At 31.1% G+C, this 17,153-nt stretch overlaps 2 protein-coding genes across 3 annotated transcripts in view; one reads left to right on the forward strand and one right to left on the reverse strand.

Annotated features, from left to right (window-relative positions):
• The window catches only part of LOC126749089 (Krueppel-like factor 9), a 136,708-nt gene that overhangs the window by 68,349 nt on the left and 51,206 nt on the right, over positions 1-17,153 (forward strand). The gene's annotated exons all lie outside the window — the stretch shown is intronic.
• LOC126749092 (uncharacterized) lies at positions 251-6,927 on the reverse strand. The gene is made up of 4 exons (XM_050458721.1): positions 6,861-6,927; positions 2,945-3,038; positions 2,727-2,877; positions 251-2,672 (listed from the first exon to the last, which is right to left on the reverse strand). The coding sequence occupies exons 1-4, from the start codon at positions 6,864-6,866 to the stop codon at positions 2,468-2,470; spliced, it is 456 nt and encodes a 151-aa protein (XP_050314678.1). The 5' UTR covers positions 6,867-6,927; the 3' UTR covers positions 251-2,467.

Raw genomic sequence — 17,153 nt, forward strand, 5'->3', positions numbered from 1 at the left:
GGGATTCTGTGTATGTACTCTAAAGTTCGATTTCCACAGTTGTCGTCTTTGTTTAGTCGATTTTAAATTGCCTAAGAGTGAAAAGGATGACACTAATTATACGAATAGAGTTCCACAATCCACTAGGTCCCATTAGGGTTTTATAGGGAAGGGTTTTCTGATATTTATTCTTTCGCTGAGTATCCAGCAGGTGGATATCCGTGTAATTGGATTTTGGATTGCCTAATTAAATATAAATTGATACAAAGGCTATTAATAAAATATTTATTAAATGAAACAATTGTTTACAAGTCAACATAACATCCAGACGTAATCCTTTTTCTATAAGTAATCCTAATTTTGTTTAAAAGGAATTGATAAAATCAACAGAGGTATTAAATAAAATCGAAAATCCAATAGCTTCGAAATATTCGTCTTAAAATTCTCTTTGAAATACTCCGAGTTGGCAACGCTGCGACTACTATTGACATATTATAAAAACGACAAGTTTGACAGTGCTATTTTTACATTGTTGCCTAATTCAAATTAATCCTATTTTAATGAATAATAGACAGTTTTCGAAGATGTTTTGAAGATTAAAATAGACATAAACGTTATCTTAGCCGTTGTTTGACAGCTCTTCAAAAAGTGTTTTTCAAATAGATAACATGTTTACCGCTAACCTAAAGATAGCAACTAATTTTCCAGAAATTCGTTTTCTTTGTTTTCTTTGTGATTGTTACCTCTTAGATTTTCTATCCTTATTTTTATGTGATGCTAAAGAAATGATTTATATTTTATTAATATTTGCTCTACAATACTATATCTAAGTTAATAAGGTAGCGTTATTTAAAAATTGAAAAGTTACAATATGATTGAGGACTTTGAAGCCTCCAGATCTGACAGCGACTTAGATGATGCTCTGTTAGAAATAATTATTCCACCTATTAATAATATAAACCGAGCCAATATCTATGGCAATTTCAATTTAAACAATTTAGCCAACAAAGAATGTAAACATTAAAGCATGCAATAAATCAAACTTCAAATGTCATATATGTCAATTACTAGTTACCGGTGCTACATTTTAATGGTTTCGAAAACTGTCTAATATTTGGAGGTTATTAAAGCTGTTATCCATAATAACACCCAAGGACATTTTAAAAACCTTTTTACTTTAATATCTTTTATATTTTCCAGTGATATAATTCGGTAAACGCAATTTCCCTGTTATATCGTACACAAAAGCGGCTTTTTCATATGAGAGCTCGCAATTTGATCGCGTTATAAGAAAATTTTTGAGGGAGGAAAATCATCTTATTTGCCTTTTCAGAATTTTATATTAGGTAAAGTGAGTACGAGAATACACAATATTGTTCCTTTTTTTTTCGCATCAAAGTGATTCTAATGTTAAGAAGACAAGGATGCTACATAAAAGTAGCGCAAGCTTCATTGTAAGTTATTAGTTGCGCAGAAGTGAAGGTGTTGTGACATCATTGTCTGATTAATGAGATAAATGAATAATTAGAGGTTAAGTTGATATCGCCTTTGTACATTTTGGTGTAATAAAGACATTATTTATTTATTTATAGTGATAATTAAAAAAATCAAATATAATGCATTTCTTGCGCACTCTAAAAATGTATGTAGAGAATATAGATACTTATCTTAAAAAAAATTAATTTCCACTTATTTGCGATAAAAAAATGGCACAAGATTTTTTTATCACATATAATTTTCTTAAAAACCATTTTTTTCTTAGGCAATTATTTTCTGCAAAAAACCGTTTTTCACTAATTCTACCCTTAGCCCCCCACCCACCCTACACCGCTTACCTATAAGAAATTGTTTTCAAAAATCCTTGTTTTCCAAAATAATACTCAGGAATAACAGCTGGTTTTACTGTTAATATTCAATCTACTAACACAGTTTGTTTATTAAAATTTGATATAATTATCTATATGTATATTAATAAATATTTAATAGAAATACAGTGCAATTAGATTAGATATTATGGACGAAAACTGGTGATTTTTCAAAAGAATTTCTTACTGGGAAAATATTTGGGGTGGGTGGGGGGGTTAAGGGTTGTGTTGATGAAAAACAATGTTTTTGCAGAAGATATATATGAAATATTTAATCTAATAATACTGTTTATTTAAATTGGAGATAATTTTATATATAAATATTTAGTACGAAAACAGCGTTATTAGATTGGATATTATGGACGAAAAACAGTGATTTTTTAGAAGAATTTCTTGAAATCTTAAGTAATCGAGTTTAAAAACTAGATATGTAAATCTCGTATCAATTTTTTAAATGCCGAAATTTTCTCTCTTTTGTAAACAGATATAGGTGCAGTTTAATAAATATGCCCTTACCATATACTGTTGATAAATATTCCAAAACCAAACATTTACTAAAAAATGGTTGAACAATAAATATATACTTAATGATAATAGTACATTATGATGTGTTGCTTGGGGTGTCAGCACGTGGGAGTCCCTCTGAAAATATCGACTGGCCCATTATACAAGGGATACCCCTCGTGTAAACGAGGATGGAATAAAGGTTGATTCAATGGATCCACCTCCAGTTCTTCTGCAGCTTCGATATTTAGTGCTAATCCACCATGGTGCAGTTTTCTATATACAGCTGGTCGGAGTAGAAATAACATCTCTTGTGATTTAATTCTGATAAATGATAATCCTTAATTATTTTTTTTAAAGAGAATTATATGCATTTACCGTCGGCCAGTCCTGTAGGCTTCTTGTAAAGTTGCTTTGTCTAGATCCTTCAGCAGAACTTTTCCAAAATGCTTTATTGACGTAAGAGGGCCCTTGGTGTTTAAGACGGCTTCATATGGTGTATTTTTAATTTTTGTGATGTTCATGTATCCTGAAAAATCATTAGTGAGGTTAGTGTGCAAGCATTGGACTTCAGTCTCTAACACTTTTATGCTTACTTGGTATAATTGTTACGTTGGTCGCTTTCTTAATGTCCTTAAAGGCTTCTAAGAATTCATTGATAATTCGTTTTATGTTATCTAGAGTTAATGCCTAAAAATAAAAAAAAATTAGTTAAACCAGACATTTTTTTGATAAGACACCCTCTAGGACGAGGAAAAATTATTTGGCGATGCAAGGCCTTTGGCCACGCACAAGGCGATTTCAGTACAAATTTCAACCAGTTTTATATTATAATTGTACTAAAAAAAATGTTATGTGTGTCAGTCAAAATTCAAGAAACAAAAAATGTTTTCAACTCAATTTATGAATGGCCAGATAAAGCTTCAAATTTGGAAAGAAATTAAAGCCAGGAAGAATAGTCGCATTTCTAAATGAATTCAATATTCTCAATCTAAGCAATTTGGATTTTAAGGCAAGAAAAGCACGAGCAATTTTAATATAGCCGACTCAACTGTAGTGATGTTGCGGCAGCAGTGTTCTGCGATATATCGAAGGCATTTGATTGTGTGAATCACATTAAAATACTTTTGCCTCAACATCACCAAGAAATTTCTGAATTGTTTTAATTTAAATGCAAGAAATTTACAAATTAAAAGAATTGCGCTTTTAGTACAATTTATCAAATAGTGCAATGTTTGTTTTAATATTTTTGTAATTTAACACGTTAACTGCCATGTGTACCATATATGGACACAGTCAATTTTTATTCAGCGCCATGTGTACCTCCAGTGGACACAGAACTTCTTACCTTCCAAGCCATGTGTACATGGGATGGCCACATTAAGCGTTGATTGAAATGTATGTATGGATTGGTCTGGCGTAGGAAATAGTTTGTTTGAGAATGGCTCGGGAATATTTTTGTTTTTCGAAATAATATGACACAAAATATTGACGTTTTTAAATGATACGTTTATTTTTTCAATGGGCAGTAATTTAACATGTAAAATTGTTATTTATTACCATAAAATAAATAAATTAATTTTAAAAACTTGTTTTTGGAACACACAACCTAGACATACGTAGGAAACTCTTTTGGTATTTTTTACAGCATAATTACGCCCCTGTTCTTGTGAGTTTTTTTCGTAGCAATATCTGCACCTGCCTCTTTTTAGCCTTTTCTCGTTATCTTTCTTTTCGGAAACTTTGTGCTCTTTTGAGGGATTCATTGGGATTGGCGGTACTGCCATTTCCAAAATTTGCATGGCAAGATTTTCTTTGAAAGTCGTTATTGAAATTTTTTCTCGTTAACTTTATTGTACAGATTTAAGGCATTTACGACTGAGGTACCTGTGATAAATTCAAAGGCCAATCTTCTGTACCATTTAATTGACTCTCTAAGAGAATTTGAATAAGCTGACATCAACAAATGATTTGGCCTTATTATAGTCGATTATTGCAGAAGGTTTGAGCCTAGGACCCTCTCTGTGGTGTACTTCATTTAGTTCATCTGTATGTTTTGTGGATAAGAAGAGCACGTCCCTCTTGTCATGCCACTTCATAACAACAACTTTATTTTTATTTTGTTTTGCAACAATTTCCCCTTTTATTCATTTTGCATCAACTACAGACTTTGGTAGGTTTCTTCTGTTTTTACGAATCGTTCCAACTAGATGAGTTGATCTATTTTGCAAGTTTTCCGCAAGAGGAATAAAGGTGTACCAATTGTGTGCAAAAAGGGTCCGACCAACATTTTCATAACAATAGATTCCGCAACCGATTGTCCATTTATTTTCTTTTTACCACAATATACTTTTAGGCTGTAAGTAAATCCTCCATCTAGACATACTTTATAAACTTTAATGCCGAACTTATGTCGTTTTCCTTTTATGTACTGTCAAAAGGATAATTTACCTCGGAAAGGTATCATGGTTTCATCGATGCAAAGAGACTCTTCTGGAATAATGCAAAAAGAAGCATTCTTATTCGGCATATCAACAAGGCATTGAATTTTATGATGCCGGCCATTGGGAGGACAATCTTCATTATTTGCCAAATAAAACATACGTAAAAGCAGCTCAAATCTATTCCGCGGCAAATATTTTGATATTTTGTTTTTATATAATGGATGTCTGCGCCAATAATCTTTTAGTGATGGTTTTTTATCCAATCCCATCCAAATTAAAATAGCAATCAATGTTCGTATTTCGTTATAATTAGTATCCACCCATGCATTTAGGCGAGAATATTGGCCAATATTTTCATTCATTATGGCAAGAATAATTTGCTATTCCGCATTTATTCCGATTTCCGATCTTATTAATAACATCGTCGGATACAAGTAATTCAAAAAAATGAAGTTCATCCTTACCGCGCATTTGGGTCTGCAAGGCTAGTGGAATTCTAATAATCATTGGTAGAGTGAATGTCGAAAAATTTCCTGAAGCTGGTCTCCACTCCGGTCTTTCATCATTGCCTGAAGAATCTATGTCTATATCTAACTGAGCAGATGTTGAAGGCTCGGAAGTATCTAAAAAAATGGAGGGTAGTGTATAAGAAGATAATCATTACTAGGAAGAGAAAATATGAATTTTAGACGTTAAATTTGATATACATAAGTATTCCACTTAGTTTCGTACGCGAGTTAGTATATTGAAACTTTTTACAACACTGTTTTTTTTCTAATAACATTTTAGAAAATAAACTATGTATAAAAAATGGAATTGCCAAACCTTCTACATACCTAACTGACGTACATACTTCATCTTTTTCTTTTTAGGGCGGTCTTCTTCAGAACTGCTTGAAGATATCTCGCCGGACAAATATGTCGGATCCAAATCAGAATCTGAGATATTTGAAAACTCGTCACTCATGTCGAGGTCTCTATAAATCTCTATTTCTTCTGCTGCAGCCTCCACTGCTTGTTGCATCTCAGTATCAGAAATAATTCTTTTCTTTGCCGCCATTGACACAAAACAACATATTTTTACACCGATTTTTATAGAAAGAATGACTGAAGAAGGCAACAAACATAAAATGCACGTGGTATTTGCGCTTCTAGTGAAAACCGTACAACTGCTGCCATCTCTCCAGGCAAATCAACATGGACCTTGTACGTGTCCAGATAAGGTGCACATGGCACACGACATCAAAAATTAAAACCTGTACAAACAGGTGCCATGTGTCCCATATTTGGACACAGACTTTTTTAAACTAAAAAAGCAAAAATTACATAAATTTTTTCACATGCGTTCGTTTTGATGCACACAGACACACTGTTTTTAATAAAAAAGTGACGTGGCCCGTAGGACCCGGTTATTTTTTTTCTAATTGGGACTGGCAGTTAACGTGTTAAATCAAGTTTTTCTAGAAAATATTGTGGCCAGAGGCCTCACATCACTAAGAAATTCCTGAATTGTTTTAATTTAAAGCAAGAATTGTACAAATTAAATGAATTGTGCTTTTAGTACAATTCATCAAACGGTACAATGTTCTTTTTACTATGTTGTACATAAACTTAAGTTTTTCTTCTTAACATTGTACTACAAACGTCTTATGCGTGGCCAGAGGCCTCGCATCACTAAGAAATGTATAAATTGTTTCAATTTAAATGCAAAAATTGTCCAAATTGAAGGAATTGGTTCTAGCCATGCACAAGATGTTTTCAGTATAATTTATCAAATAATACAATATTTCTTTTATCATATTGTACAAATTGAAGGTACTGCATGATGGTGGGAGTCTTTGTGGGCGCACACAAGGTCTTTTAGGTACAAATTTTAAATGCTCTAAAATTTTATATTGAAACTCACATATTTTCTTTTAAACTGTAGGTACTTAAAACGCCTCATATGCGGCCAAATGCGTCACTAAGAATGTCTTCATTTATGTAAAAAAAAATATGATAAAGCGGGGAATTATTTGGTAATGAACGTATTTAAACAAATAAGTTTATACTATAAATAAAAAACTTACCGGCATTTTACTCGCTATTAATTCTTGAATAAAAATCGTTTTTACGATATAAAAACTCTAACCTAACCTAAAAATAATCAATTAAACGTCATATAACTTCAGCGGCTTTCAAAATGACCGCGGTTGCTAAGCAACGAACCATTTTAATTTTTTATAACAAACTTAAGCCATTTTACTTAAATATTTACTTACAGGCAGACAATTTAATCAAAATTCACCTCGGCACAATTAAGTTTTCACAAATTTAAAATAAAAGCGCGTTATTATTTGTTTATCATCATCTGTCAAACAAGTCAACATGGTGGTTGGCCATGAAAAAAACATGGTGGCCATTATTTCGGAATTGTTAACGGAAGATTCAAATACGCGGAGTGGCTGCAACCCGCTACACAACACTCCTGAGTTCAAATGGCGGGTGTTTTGTTTATATAATAAATTAATGGATAAAAACATTAATTGCTATATCACCGTATTCTCTTTCTCACAAAGTAAATAATACCTGCCTATCTTAATAATTTTCCGATCTACATGAACCCCCGATGCCGTTTTGGGCAAAGTTTGATTGCCACTTAAGTAGGAAAGCATGTCAGGCAAGTTTAAACAGCTTTTTGCTTTTAGTGAGTGGAAGTTTCTGGGATTTTGAGGAGCTTTACACTTTAAAATACGCCGTAACGCGGAAATTTAATTCACGTTTTATTATGCTAAGTTTAACTTAAATCTCTCGCTCGTTTAACTTTTTCAATTCTATTGAACGTTTGAATAAACTCGACTCTTGTTTTATTTATTTCCTTCTGCACTTTTTTTTTACGGAACTGCTCAATTAATCTTCCAGATTTATTCAAGGGGGGTTGGAACGAACAATTTGCCCTCGTAAATCATTAGCCTACTCGCTTAGAGTTCTTAGAGCTAAAATTGACATCAAAATATATGTTTCAAGATATTCGAGAAGTTCTCCGCACGGAAATTGCCTGTATATTCTTCCAAATTTCATTGCCTTTATATCCAGTCTCTTTTAAACGCGAACACAGGCCGTTCACGTCCACGGCGACTAAATTGAAAGAAAAATATGATGAAAAAGAAACCTAAAAAGGAGGGTTATTTAATATCATAGGGAGCCCTTTTATTTTCCTATACAGGCACAACATTGTCGTGTTAGAGCTTATTTTATCGACATCGCTGGCGCAAGTCACGACGATAAAAAGACTCTCTGCTGTGCTCTAAGATGACAACAACAAAAAAATGAAAAAAAAAGAAGAAGTGGATAAAGGAGATATTACGGGGGGCCTTTAGTAACGACCTGGGCGAGGAATTACCAGGCAGGGGTGTAAGACGCTATTACCATTTATGCAAAAATATCGCTCCGTAAGGAATTATATTAAAAACTCCTCTGGTCAAAGAAGTTCTTAAAATAATTTAATGTAATTTTCCAACTTTTTTTTTTGTTATTTGCATTAAGGAATTGAAAAAGGAGTCTGCGCAGAAGAGTTATTTTTCATTAAGACAATGCTCGAGTTTCGAATTGTCCAGTTGCAATTCCACACTTCTAGTCGGTTTTAATAGTTGGTACCCCATCCACTTTACTCGCCAGATTTGGCACCTGGTGACTATTTCCTCTTTCCTAACCTAAAAAAATTAAGCGGTTTTTTAGAACTATAGAAGAGTGGACCAAATATATAGAATACCAATATGTTGACAATTATTGTAATAAATACCTAATTATTAAAAAGTATTCACGTCCTTTGCTTTCAAAGTATACCACAAAGCATAGGTATAGAACATAGGTTGATTTTGTTACATCAGTTATAACTAGAGCTCTTAAAAAACCAATTATTTGTAAGTATGCCAGGAAGATTTGACGTCATTTTTTTATGCATTTCAGGTATGTGAAATAATATTTTATTTATTCCAGGTATTTGACGTCTTTTTTATACATGTCAGATATTTGAAATAATTTTTTAAATATGTCAAAGCTTTAAGACTCATTCTCTCAAGTGTTTCAGGTGTTCATTATTTAAAATAATTTTTCCTTTTTTTATTCCGAGCAATTGAGGTCCTTAGGAATAATTTTCGCAGTTTCCAGGACATAGGAATCAAGTATATCTTTCAATGCATGATGATTTTCTTTTATTCCAGGCATTGCACCAATTTTTTAATTTATTCCAGACATTTAACTTCATTTTTTTTTCAGACCTTTGTGGCAACTTTTTTTAATGCATTTCAAACATTTGCAATAATAGTTTATTTATTTCTGGCATTTAAAGTCACTTTTTTTTATACATTTCAGGTATTTTAAAAAAGTGTTTTTAATATATTCTAATACTTTGGGCATTTAAAATAATTTTTTTATTCCGACTATTTTAAGTCTTTTTGCGTGTATGTCAGATATAAAGTTTACATTTTCCACGGTTTAGAAGTCAAGTATTTCAATAATTGAAGGTTTCTTGTAGGTGTTGCAGACATTGAAGCAATTTTTTAATTTATTCCAGGCACTTGATTTTATTTTTCTTTCAAACTTTGAAATATTGTTTTACTTATTCCAGGCATTTCATATAATTTTTTGTGCATTTGAACTAATCATTTTAAAATATTTTAGGGCTGTTGGAGTCATTGTCTCACGTGTTTCAAGCATTTAAAATAATTTTTTCCCATTTTTATTCAATGAGTGTTTGAGGTTTTTTTGAGGGTATGCGAGGAATAAATGTCACATTTTCCAAAAATTAGGAGTCAACTATTTCAGGCCCTTAAAAGAAAATTCAGTGCCTGAATGTTTTCTTGTATGTCTTCCAGGCATTAAAGGAATTTTTTCATTTTATTCCAGGCGTTTGACTACATTTATTTTTCTTTCAGAATTTCGAAATAATGTTTTTATTATTTCAAGAATTTAATGTAATTTTTTGTGCATTTTAAATAATTATTTTTTAATAATAATTTAAGGCTTTTGGATTATTCTTTTACTTGTTGGATGCCTATAAAAAGAAAGCGTTGTATTAATTTGGAATTTCTGGTAGATGGAAATATAAAGAATGAGGTCAAATGTTAAACTGCAAGGAACTTAATTTTTGCATGAAAAATATAATAAAGTGACTAAAAAATTGCTTTTAGATCTGAAATTTTGTGTCTGGAGCGGTTGATTCTAAAACCCTGAAAAACGTGAAAATTTATTTCAAATTCCAGAAAAACATGAAAAAAAAATCCTGAAAACAGGAACCATGATGTTAAATTTCTAGAATAAAATCATCAAATGCTTGGAATAAAAAAAAGAGAAAATTATTTCAGATGCCGGAGAGCTAAAAGCCTTTAAAACTCTTAAAATATTAAATAGTTGAAATGCTTAAAAAATTACATCAAATGCTTAAAGTAAATAAAATATTTGTTAGTATTTAAAATAATTTTGCCGAGCATTTGAGGTCTTTCTGTATGCCAGGAATAAGTTTCACCACATTCTCTAGGATTTGGGAGCCAGTCATTCCAGGCACTAAAAAAACATTATTTGAAATAGTTGGAATGCTTAAAAAAAATTACATAAAATGTTTGAAGTAAATAAAACATTATTTGAAATAAATTTTTAATTTCAAGCATTTACACGAAGAATAGGGTCAAATGCTGGGACTACAGAGAACATGATTTTTGCATGAATGACTAGAAGATTTAAAAAAATTAATAAAATAAATAAATATTTTGTTATTAATATCAATACAAAGCATTACACACAAAAATGTGTTAATTTACTGCGAGTTTCTGCAATTTTAATTTTTTAGAATTTAATTATTAAATGTTCGGAATAAGTGCCTAAGCACGAATGACTGTAATAGCCTTGAAATATTTTTAAAAAAATATTTGAAATAGTTGAATTGCATAAAAAAATTACGTCATCTGCCTGGAATAAATAAAACGTCATTTCAAATACCTAAAATGCATTAAAAAAAATTAATGCAAATAAGATGAGAAAACACTTCAATGCCTGAAAGAGAATCTTCCGCAAATCCTGGAAAATGTGAAATGTATTCTTTCTTTTATTTTCTTTATGCTTTCATGTATTTGAAATAGTTTTTCCCTTTATAATTGCAAGCATTTTTTTATGTATCCCAGGAATTCGCAGTAAATTGTCACATTTGACAGGTTTTATAATCAAATATTCTAGTCATATTATTCTATATATAAAAGCAATTTTTCAGCGTTTTATTTAATTTATTAAATGTTCCAGGCATTCATGCAAGCATTTGACCTCATTCTTCATGTTTCAATCTATTAAGAATTCAAAATCAATACAACACAGTTATTGTAAACAGCATTCGTATCCAACAAGATGGCGCCTATCCGCCATTTTGAAAAATATTTGTATAAAAAGGGAAAAATAACGTCGTTAAATTAAGTATATCGGAATGGTATCATTACAGATTTGAGTTCATATTTCTTTTAAATACGTGAATAAGTCCATTTTCTTCTTCCTTTCAATTTTTGGGCGTCTGAGATAAAAATTTCAAAATTGATTTTTGCTGTAAGTGACGTAATACCCAATATAATAAGACTCATTATGAATTCGTCACAACAATACAGATTTTACTTAAATCAAAGAGTTTTTTTAGGTTAATCGTTAAAAATATTCCCTATAAATGTACAAAATCCATTTGGTCCAAAAGACGTTATAATGGGACACTCGGTACGGTGTAGCCAAGCATCTAAAGTGAATACGTAGGGATGATTTATGGGACGTTATTGTTCTAGGGTTGTGCTTTTCTTGAATATTCTAACATGATTAATGGCCTTAATGTCTCCTTAAATTGACAACCATTAATTCAGTATGTGATTGTATTTAGATAAAGATTTACTTACCCACCTATATACGTGTGCGCTATTAACATTTGTGTTTATTCAATTTGGATGTGCAGTTAATTGCTTTTAAAGCCACCGGAGCGTAAACAATTAATCGTAATAATGTTAATAATTTAAAGTTTATGTCGGATTATTGATTAGGTATTTAAGCGTTATTTTACGTATGATTGACTCATTGGGTTTTTTTATGCGAATTAGGCTTGTCTGACAAGGCAAGAAGATTTTGAAAATTGTAGACCAGGGAATTTTTTCATGAAAATGATGGTTTGCAAGTTATAACACTTGGAAGTTAACGTTTAATATTACCAATGAACCTTTTCCTCAATAACCCTCCTAATATTGATCTGACGTGATAAAATAATTTTTTTTGTGTGTCTTAGTTTTAAGTTTGTGATGTAAGAGATATAAGAAAAATGTGACTGGCTGAATGGCGAAAAACTGGCCCAAGCTAAAAAAAAAGTATTATTTTAACAAACTTTAAAAAGAACTATAAAAATTGTTCAAAGGATGTTTCAAAAAAATTATGGTTAACAATTTATATTTCCTGGACAGCGACTTTTAGTACTATCAATAAACTGTTTCCTGAATCACTCTGTTATTATTAATAAGATTCTACAAAATTAGGTCAGAAAATGTTTTCCTAAAAATAATATTTTGCAAGTTATAGCTCCTGAAACTTGACCTCCATTACGCTCAAAGAACCCGTTCTTTAATAACTCTGTTAATATAAATCCGACGGTATAAAGGATTATTATGAAATTCGCAGATTTTAATGAGGTCTACAAAAGTTGTTTAGCAAAATTTCCTGTGAAAATTATACCTGCTAAGATATGTTTTTAATGGGCCCCTTTAAAGTACAAACAAAATCACTTTGTATTACTAAAAGATCCTAAAATCACAGGATAAAGCCGTTTCGCGATACAAAGCAGACAATTTCATAAATTTCAATTTAACGATTTTCAAAGGAACACGTTTCGTTCAACTTTATACGGTCTTGTGTTACATTTCGATACTTTCTCCTTAATCTGGTTATTTTTTTATGTTACCTGAGCAGGCATAAAGGTTTTAGTTTATAAATAAAAACAGCACAAGCCCACTCCCTTATTTATCCCTTTTTATACAAATATTTTATTCAAAATGGCGGATGGGCGCCATCTTGTTGGATACGAATGCTGTTTACAATAACTGTGTTGTATTGATTTTGAATTCTTAACAGATTGAAACATGAAGAATGAGGTCAAATGCTTGCATGAATGCCTGGAACATTTAATAAATGAAATAAGATGCTTTTATATATGGAATAATGTGACTAGAATATTTGATTATAAGACCTGTCAAATGTGACAATTTACTGCGAATTCCTGGGGTACATAAAAAAATGCCTGCAATTAAAAAGGGAAAAACTATTTCAAATACATGAAAGCATAAAGAAATTAACGTCAAATGTCTCGGAATAAAAAAAGGAAAAATTATTTTAAATAACTGAAGCACATGATTTTCTCATATGCTTCAGATATTTCCAAAGGCCTTGAAATTTTAAAAACAAATATATTTCAAATAATTAAAGTGCATAAAAAATTACGTCAGTTACCTGGAGTAAATGAAACAATATTTCAGATATCTGAAATGAATTAAAAAAATTACCGCAAACAGCTGAAAAAAAATGTCACTTGAAATGCTGAAAATGTTTTATTTATTACTCCTTTTTTATTCCGAATATTTTAGGTCTTTCCTAGGCGTGCCAGGAATAAATTTCACATTTTCCAGGATTTGCGGAAGATTCTCTTCCAGGCATTGAAGCGTTTTCTCATTTTATTTGCATTAATTTTTTTTAATGCCTTTTAGGTATTTGGAATGATGTTTTATTTATTCCAGGCAGATGACGAAATTTTTTTATGCAGTTCAACTATTTCAAATATTTTTTAAAAAATATTTCAAGGCTATTACAGTCATTCTTGCTTAGTAATAATTCTTCCTTTTGTATTTCGAACATTTAATATATACATTCTAGAAAATTAAAATTGCAAAAACTCGCAGTAAATTAACACATTTTTGTGTGTAATGCTTTTGTATTGATATTAATAACAAAATATTTATTTATTTTATTAATTTTTTTAAATCTTCTAGTCATTCATGCAAAAATCATGTTCTCTGTAGTCGCAACATTTGACCCCATTCTTCATGTAAATGCTTGAAATTAAACATTTATTTCAAATAATGTTTTTTTAGTGCCTGGAATGATTGGCTTCTAAATCCTAGAAAATGTGGTGAGACTTATTCCTGGCATACAGGAAGACCTCAAATGCTCGGCAAAATTATTTTAAATACTTAAACAAATATTTAATTTATTTTAAGCATTTGATGTAATTTTTTAAGCATTTCAACTATTTAATATTTTAAGAGTTTTAAAGGCATTCCAAGCATTTGATGATTTTATTTTAGAAATTTAAGATCATGGTTCCTGTTTTCAAGATTTTTTTTTCATGTTTTCTGGAATTTGAAATAAATTTTCACGTTTTCCAGGGTTTTAGAATCGAACGCTCCAGGCACATAATTCCAGTTCTAAAAGCAATTTTTCAGTCACAAATTTTTCATGCAAAAATGATGTTCTTTGCAGTTTAACATTTGACCTCATTTTTTATATTTCCATCTACCAGAAAATCTAAATTAATACAACGCTTTCCTTTTATAGGCATCCAACAAGTAAAAGAATAATCCAAAAGCCTTAAATTATTATTAAAAAATAATTATTTCAAACATTTGAAATGCACAAAAAATTACGTCAAATTCTTGACAATAATTGGTATAATAGATTTTTTATATACCTAGGAGCTGAGGTTCAATATACCTCAAGTAAAATATTGTATTTAAAACTTATCAAACTAATTCTTTTAAATACGTAAATAAATCCATTTTCTTCTTCGTATGTACGTAAATATGACGTAATGACGTAATACCCAATATAATAGGTAACTCACAAAAAAAACTCATTGAATTTTATTATCGTAATATCCGGTACAATGTCAAACATTAAAACCCATGCGCTCTTTGACGGTTTAATCAAACATCGAGGGCCTTGATGACGAATTAGGCCCCGAAAAGCTTTAAATAGAAGTGTAACAGTTAATGTTTTTTAAAAGGATTGAAAGGAAATTGGATTTTCAAGATTTATTAACTAAATGTGACCAAGCTATTATACTTACCGTAAATTAATTAATATTACATCCACCGCCGCATAAATAAATTAACTTTTATCCATTAGCACGAGATCCCAAATGAGCAGAATTAATACGATGGAGCTGTATCTAAAGTGTTTTGCTTGCAAATTCACGGTTTTGCACAAAACACGTAAAATAAACAGTTGTTTTACCGCAAGATCTGCGTAATTTTAACCCGTAGCTTTTAGTGTAAATAGTGGATGCGCCTTTGGCGTTACATTAAGCAACCGTTTTGAAATTAACGGCGCATATTTTAATTAATTGTTCGTTTAGAGAAAAAATAAAAACCTCCCCGTGTTTAGTTTTTTTTTTATTATGTCCCGAAAGTTACATGCTTCACTTTAAGCGAAACATGAGACGAGTTCTTTCAATTAATTGTTTGTTTGTTTATTTATAGCATATTTTCGGTATATTCTTTAATACAGCCAAGTCCCAAATTCCAAGTCTGGAATAATCCAAGAAAACAAAAACGAAGAATCTTCATATTGGATTACACCAGACTTTTAAGGTCCTTTTAATATTTTTTCGGTGATATATCACACTTGCATGTTCAAGAATTATTTCAAGTACGTCCCATAAGGCTTTCATAAGAAAAATAGAGATAGACAATTTTTAACATGAAAATAATTAATTGTTAATCTCCGTCATGCAGGGTTAATCAGGCAACCAATTCCCTAAATATATTTTTAGGATCTCTTTAAATATTTAAGTGACATTTTATTAAAAATCGAATTACCCAACTTCAGTGGTTACCCTCGAACTTGCGAGATCTTGTATATCTTGAAAACTATTGCACCAAATTTCATTTGAATCTGAAAAGGTAATAATAAATGGGGTGTTCTGTTTAAAATTACGAAATTAGCAACTATTTCCAGTCTTTGCACCAAAAATCTAGCACCCCACCAATACCATTATGCTAAACCGCGTTTAATTTCAAAAATTGCCACTCTTAATGAAAAAAAATCGACTCTTTTAAAATCCAGGGACGTTTCCTGCCTTCCGACCGAAATTAAACTCCCGGCATTCCCGTTCTTCCTCTTGGCCTTTTTATTATCTCGGGGAGACAATTAAATATGCAGCTACATTCCATGCAGCTCCTGTAAAAATTCCATTTTCTACTCATAAGTTCGCGTTTTTCACTTCATTTTTTTTGCGTCTATAAGGAAGCGCTTTAGAACGATTAAAATCCAAAGAAGGAAAAAAATCAAATCATTACAGGCATGTAATGCCGTATAACAGCTGTCACATTTAAGCATCTTAGTGTTGCCAATTATTCACTAACAGGGGAATGTTGAGATTATGTTTGGTGTCCATGAGTCAAAACAAAAAACCGAGTAAGTAGTAGTAAATAAAGATCAGGTGAAAGTTTGTCACCCCATAACGTTTTAAGAACTTTATTTTCGTTTTATCCGAGGCAATAACATGTAAAACTTCGAAATACGGTTTGCCTCTTTATCTCCTCCCGAGTCGGAGTTAGAAGTTGATGAAGTGTGTAAAACGGCTTTCAGCTCGGGGCGTAATTCTGGATTCGGGGTTCTTTTTGCTGTACAAAACACGGAATTGTCATTTGAAATTTTCTTTAGGTTGGTAGTAATCAAAACTTGGCAACGTCGACTTGTTTGAATAATTTAGCTGCTCGATGTATTATTTGTGTCGCCCCCTTATGGAGAACATACAGTGCATTTTTTTTATCTCGGGTCATAGGGTTTTACGTGTAATATTTTCAACCCCATGTCAGAACCCGTTCTATTCAATCGATAGGATTGAAACTTGGAACAAGTGAAGTTTAAGTTAACAGATTTTAAAAAATCCCATTATTTTGCAAAAAAATTTGCGAGAAACTTATTTAAAATACGTTTTTCTGATGAAAAAGTTTGCTTTTTTGCACCTCGTAACCTTCATTACCTTTACACTTCAAAGCAGGTAGACAAATATCTGACAGTGACACAAAATAATTTCCTCAAAATCACAAAAATATATTTTCAAAAATCAACAATTAACAAATAAAACCTTTCAAATAAATTGTTCAAAGTGACCTCCAAGGGCGTCGCCAGCCGGTAAGCTAGGGAGGGGCAGCATGAAAGAACTAAAGACAAAAAACAAAAATTTTAATAAAAAAAAAAATAAAAACCGAACAAAATATTTACATGAAAATCAATTGAAACATAATCTTCTAGGGTTCTTTGCGAATTCGTTATTCACTTTGTTAACAAAATCGTCCAAGTTTTTAAAAATGTGTTGC

The sequence above is a fragment of the Anthonomus grandis genome, chromosome 22 (genome assembly GCF_022605725.1).
Source record: "Anthonomus grandis grandis chromosome 22, icAntGran1.3, whole genome shotgun sequence".
NCBI lineage: Eukaryota > Metazoa > Arthropoda > Insecta > Coleoptera > Curculionidae > Anthonomus > Anthonomus grandis.

Excerpts from the sequence above, each read along its gene's own strand:
- LOC126749092 (XM_050458721.1), bottom strand. Across the intron at positions 2,878-2,944 it reads CAACGTAACAATTATACCAA|GATACATGAACATCACAAAA; the intron begins GTAAGCATAAAA and ends ATGATTTTTCAG. Across the intron at positions 2,673-2,726 it reads GCCTACAGGACTGGCCGACG|AATTAAATCACAAGAGATGT; the intron begins GTAAATGCATAT and ends ATCATTTATCAG.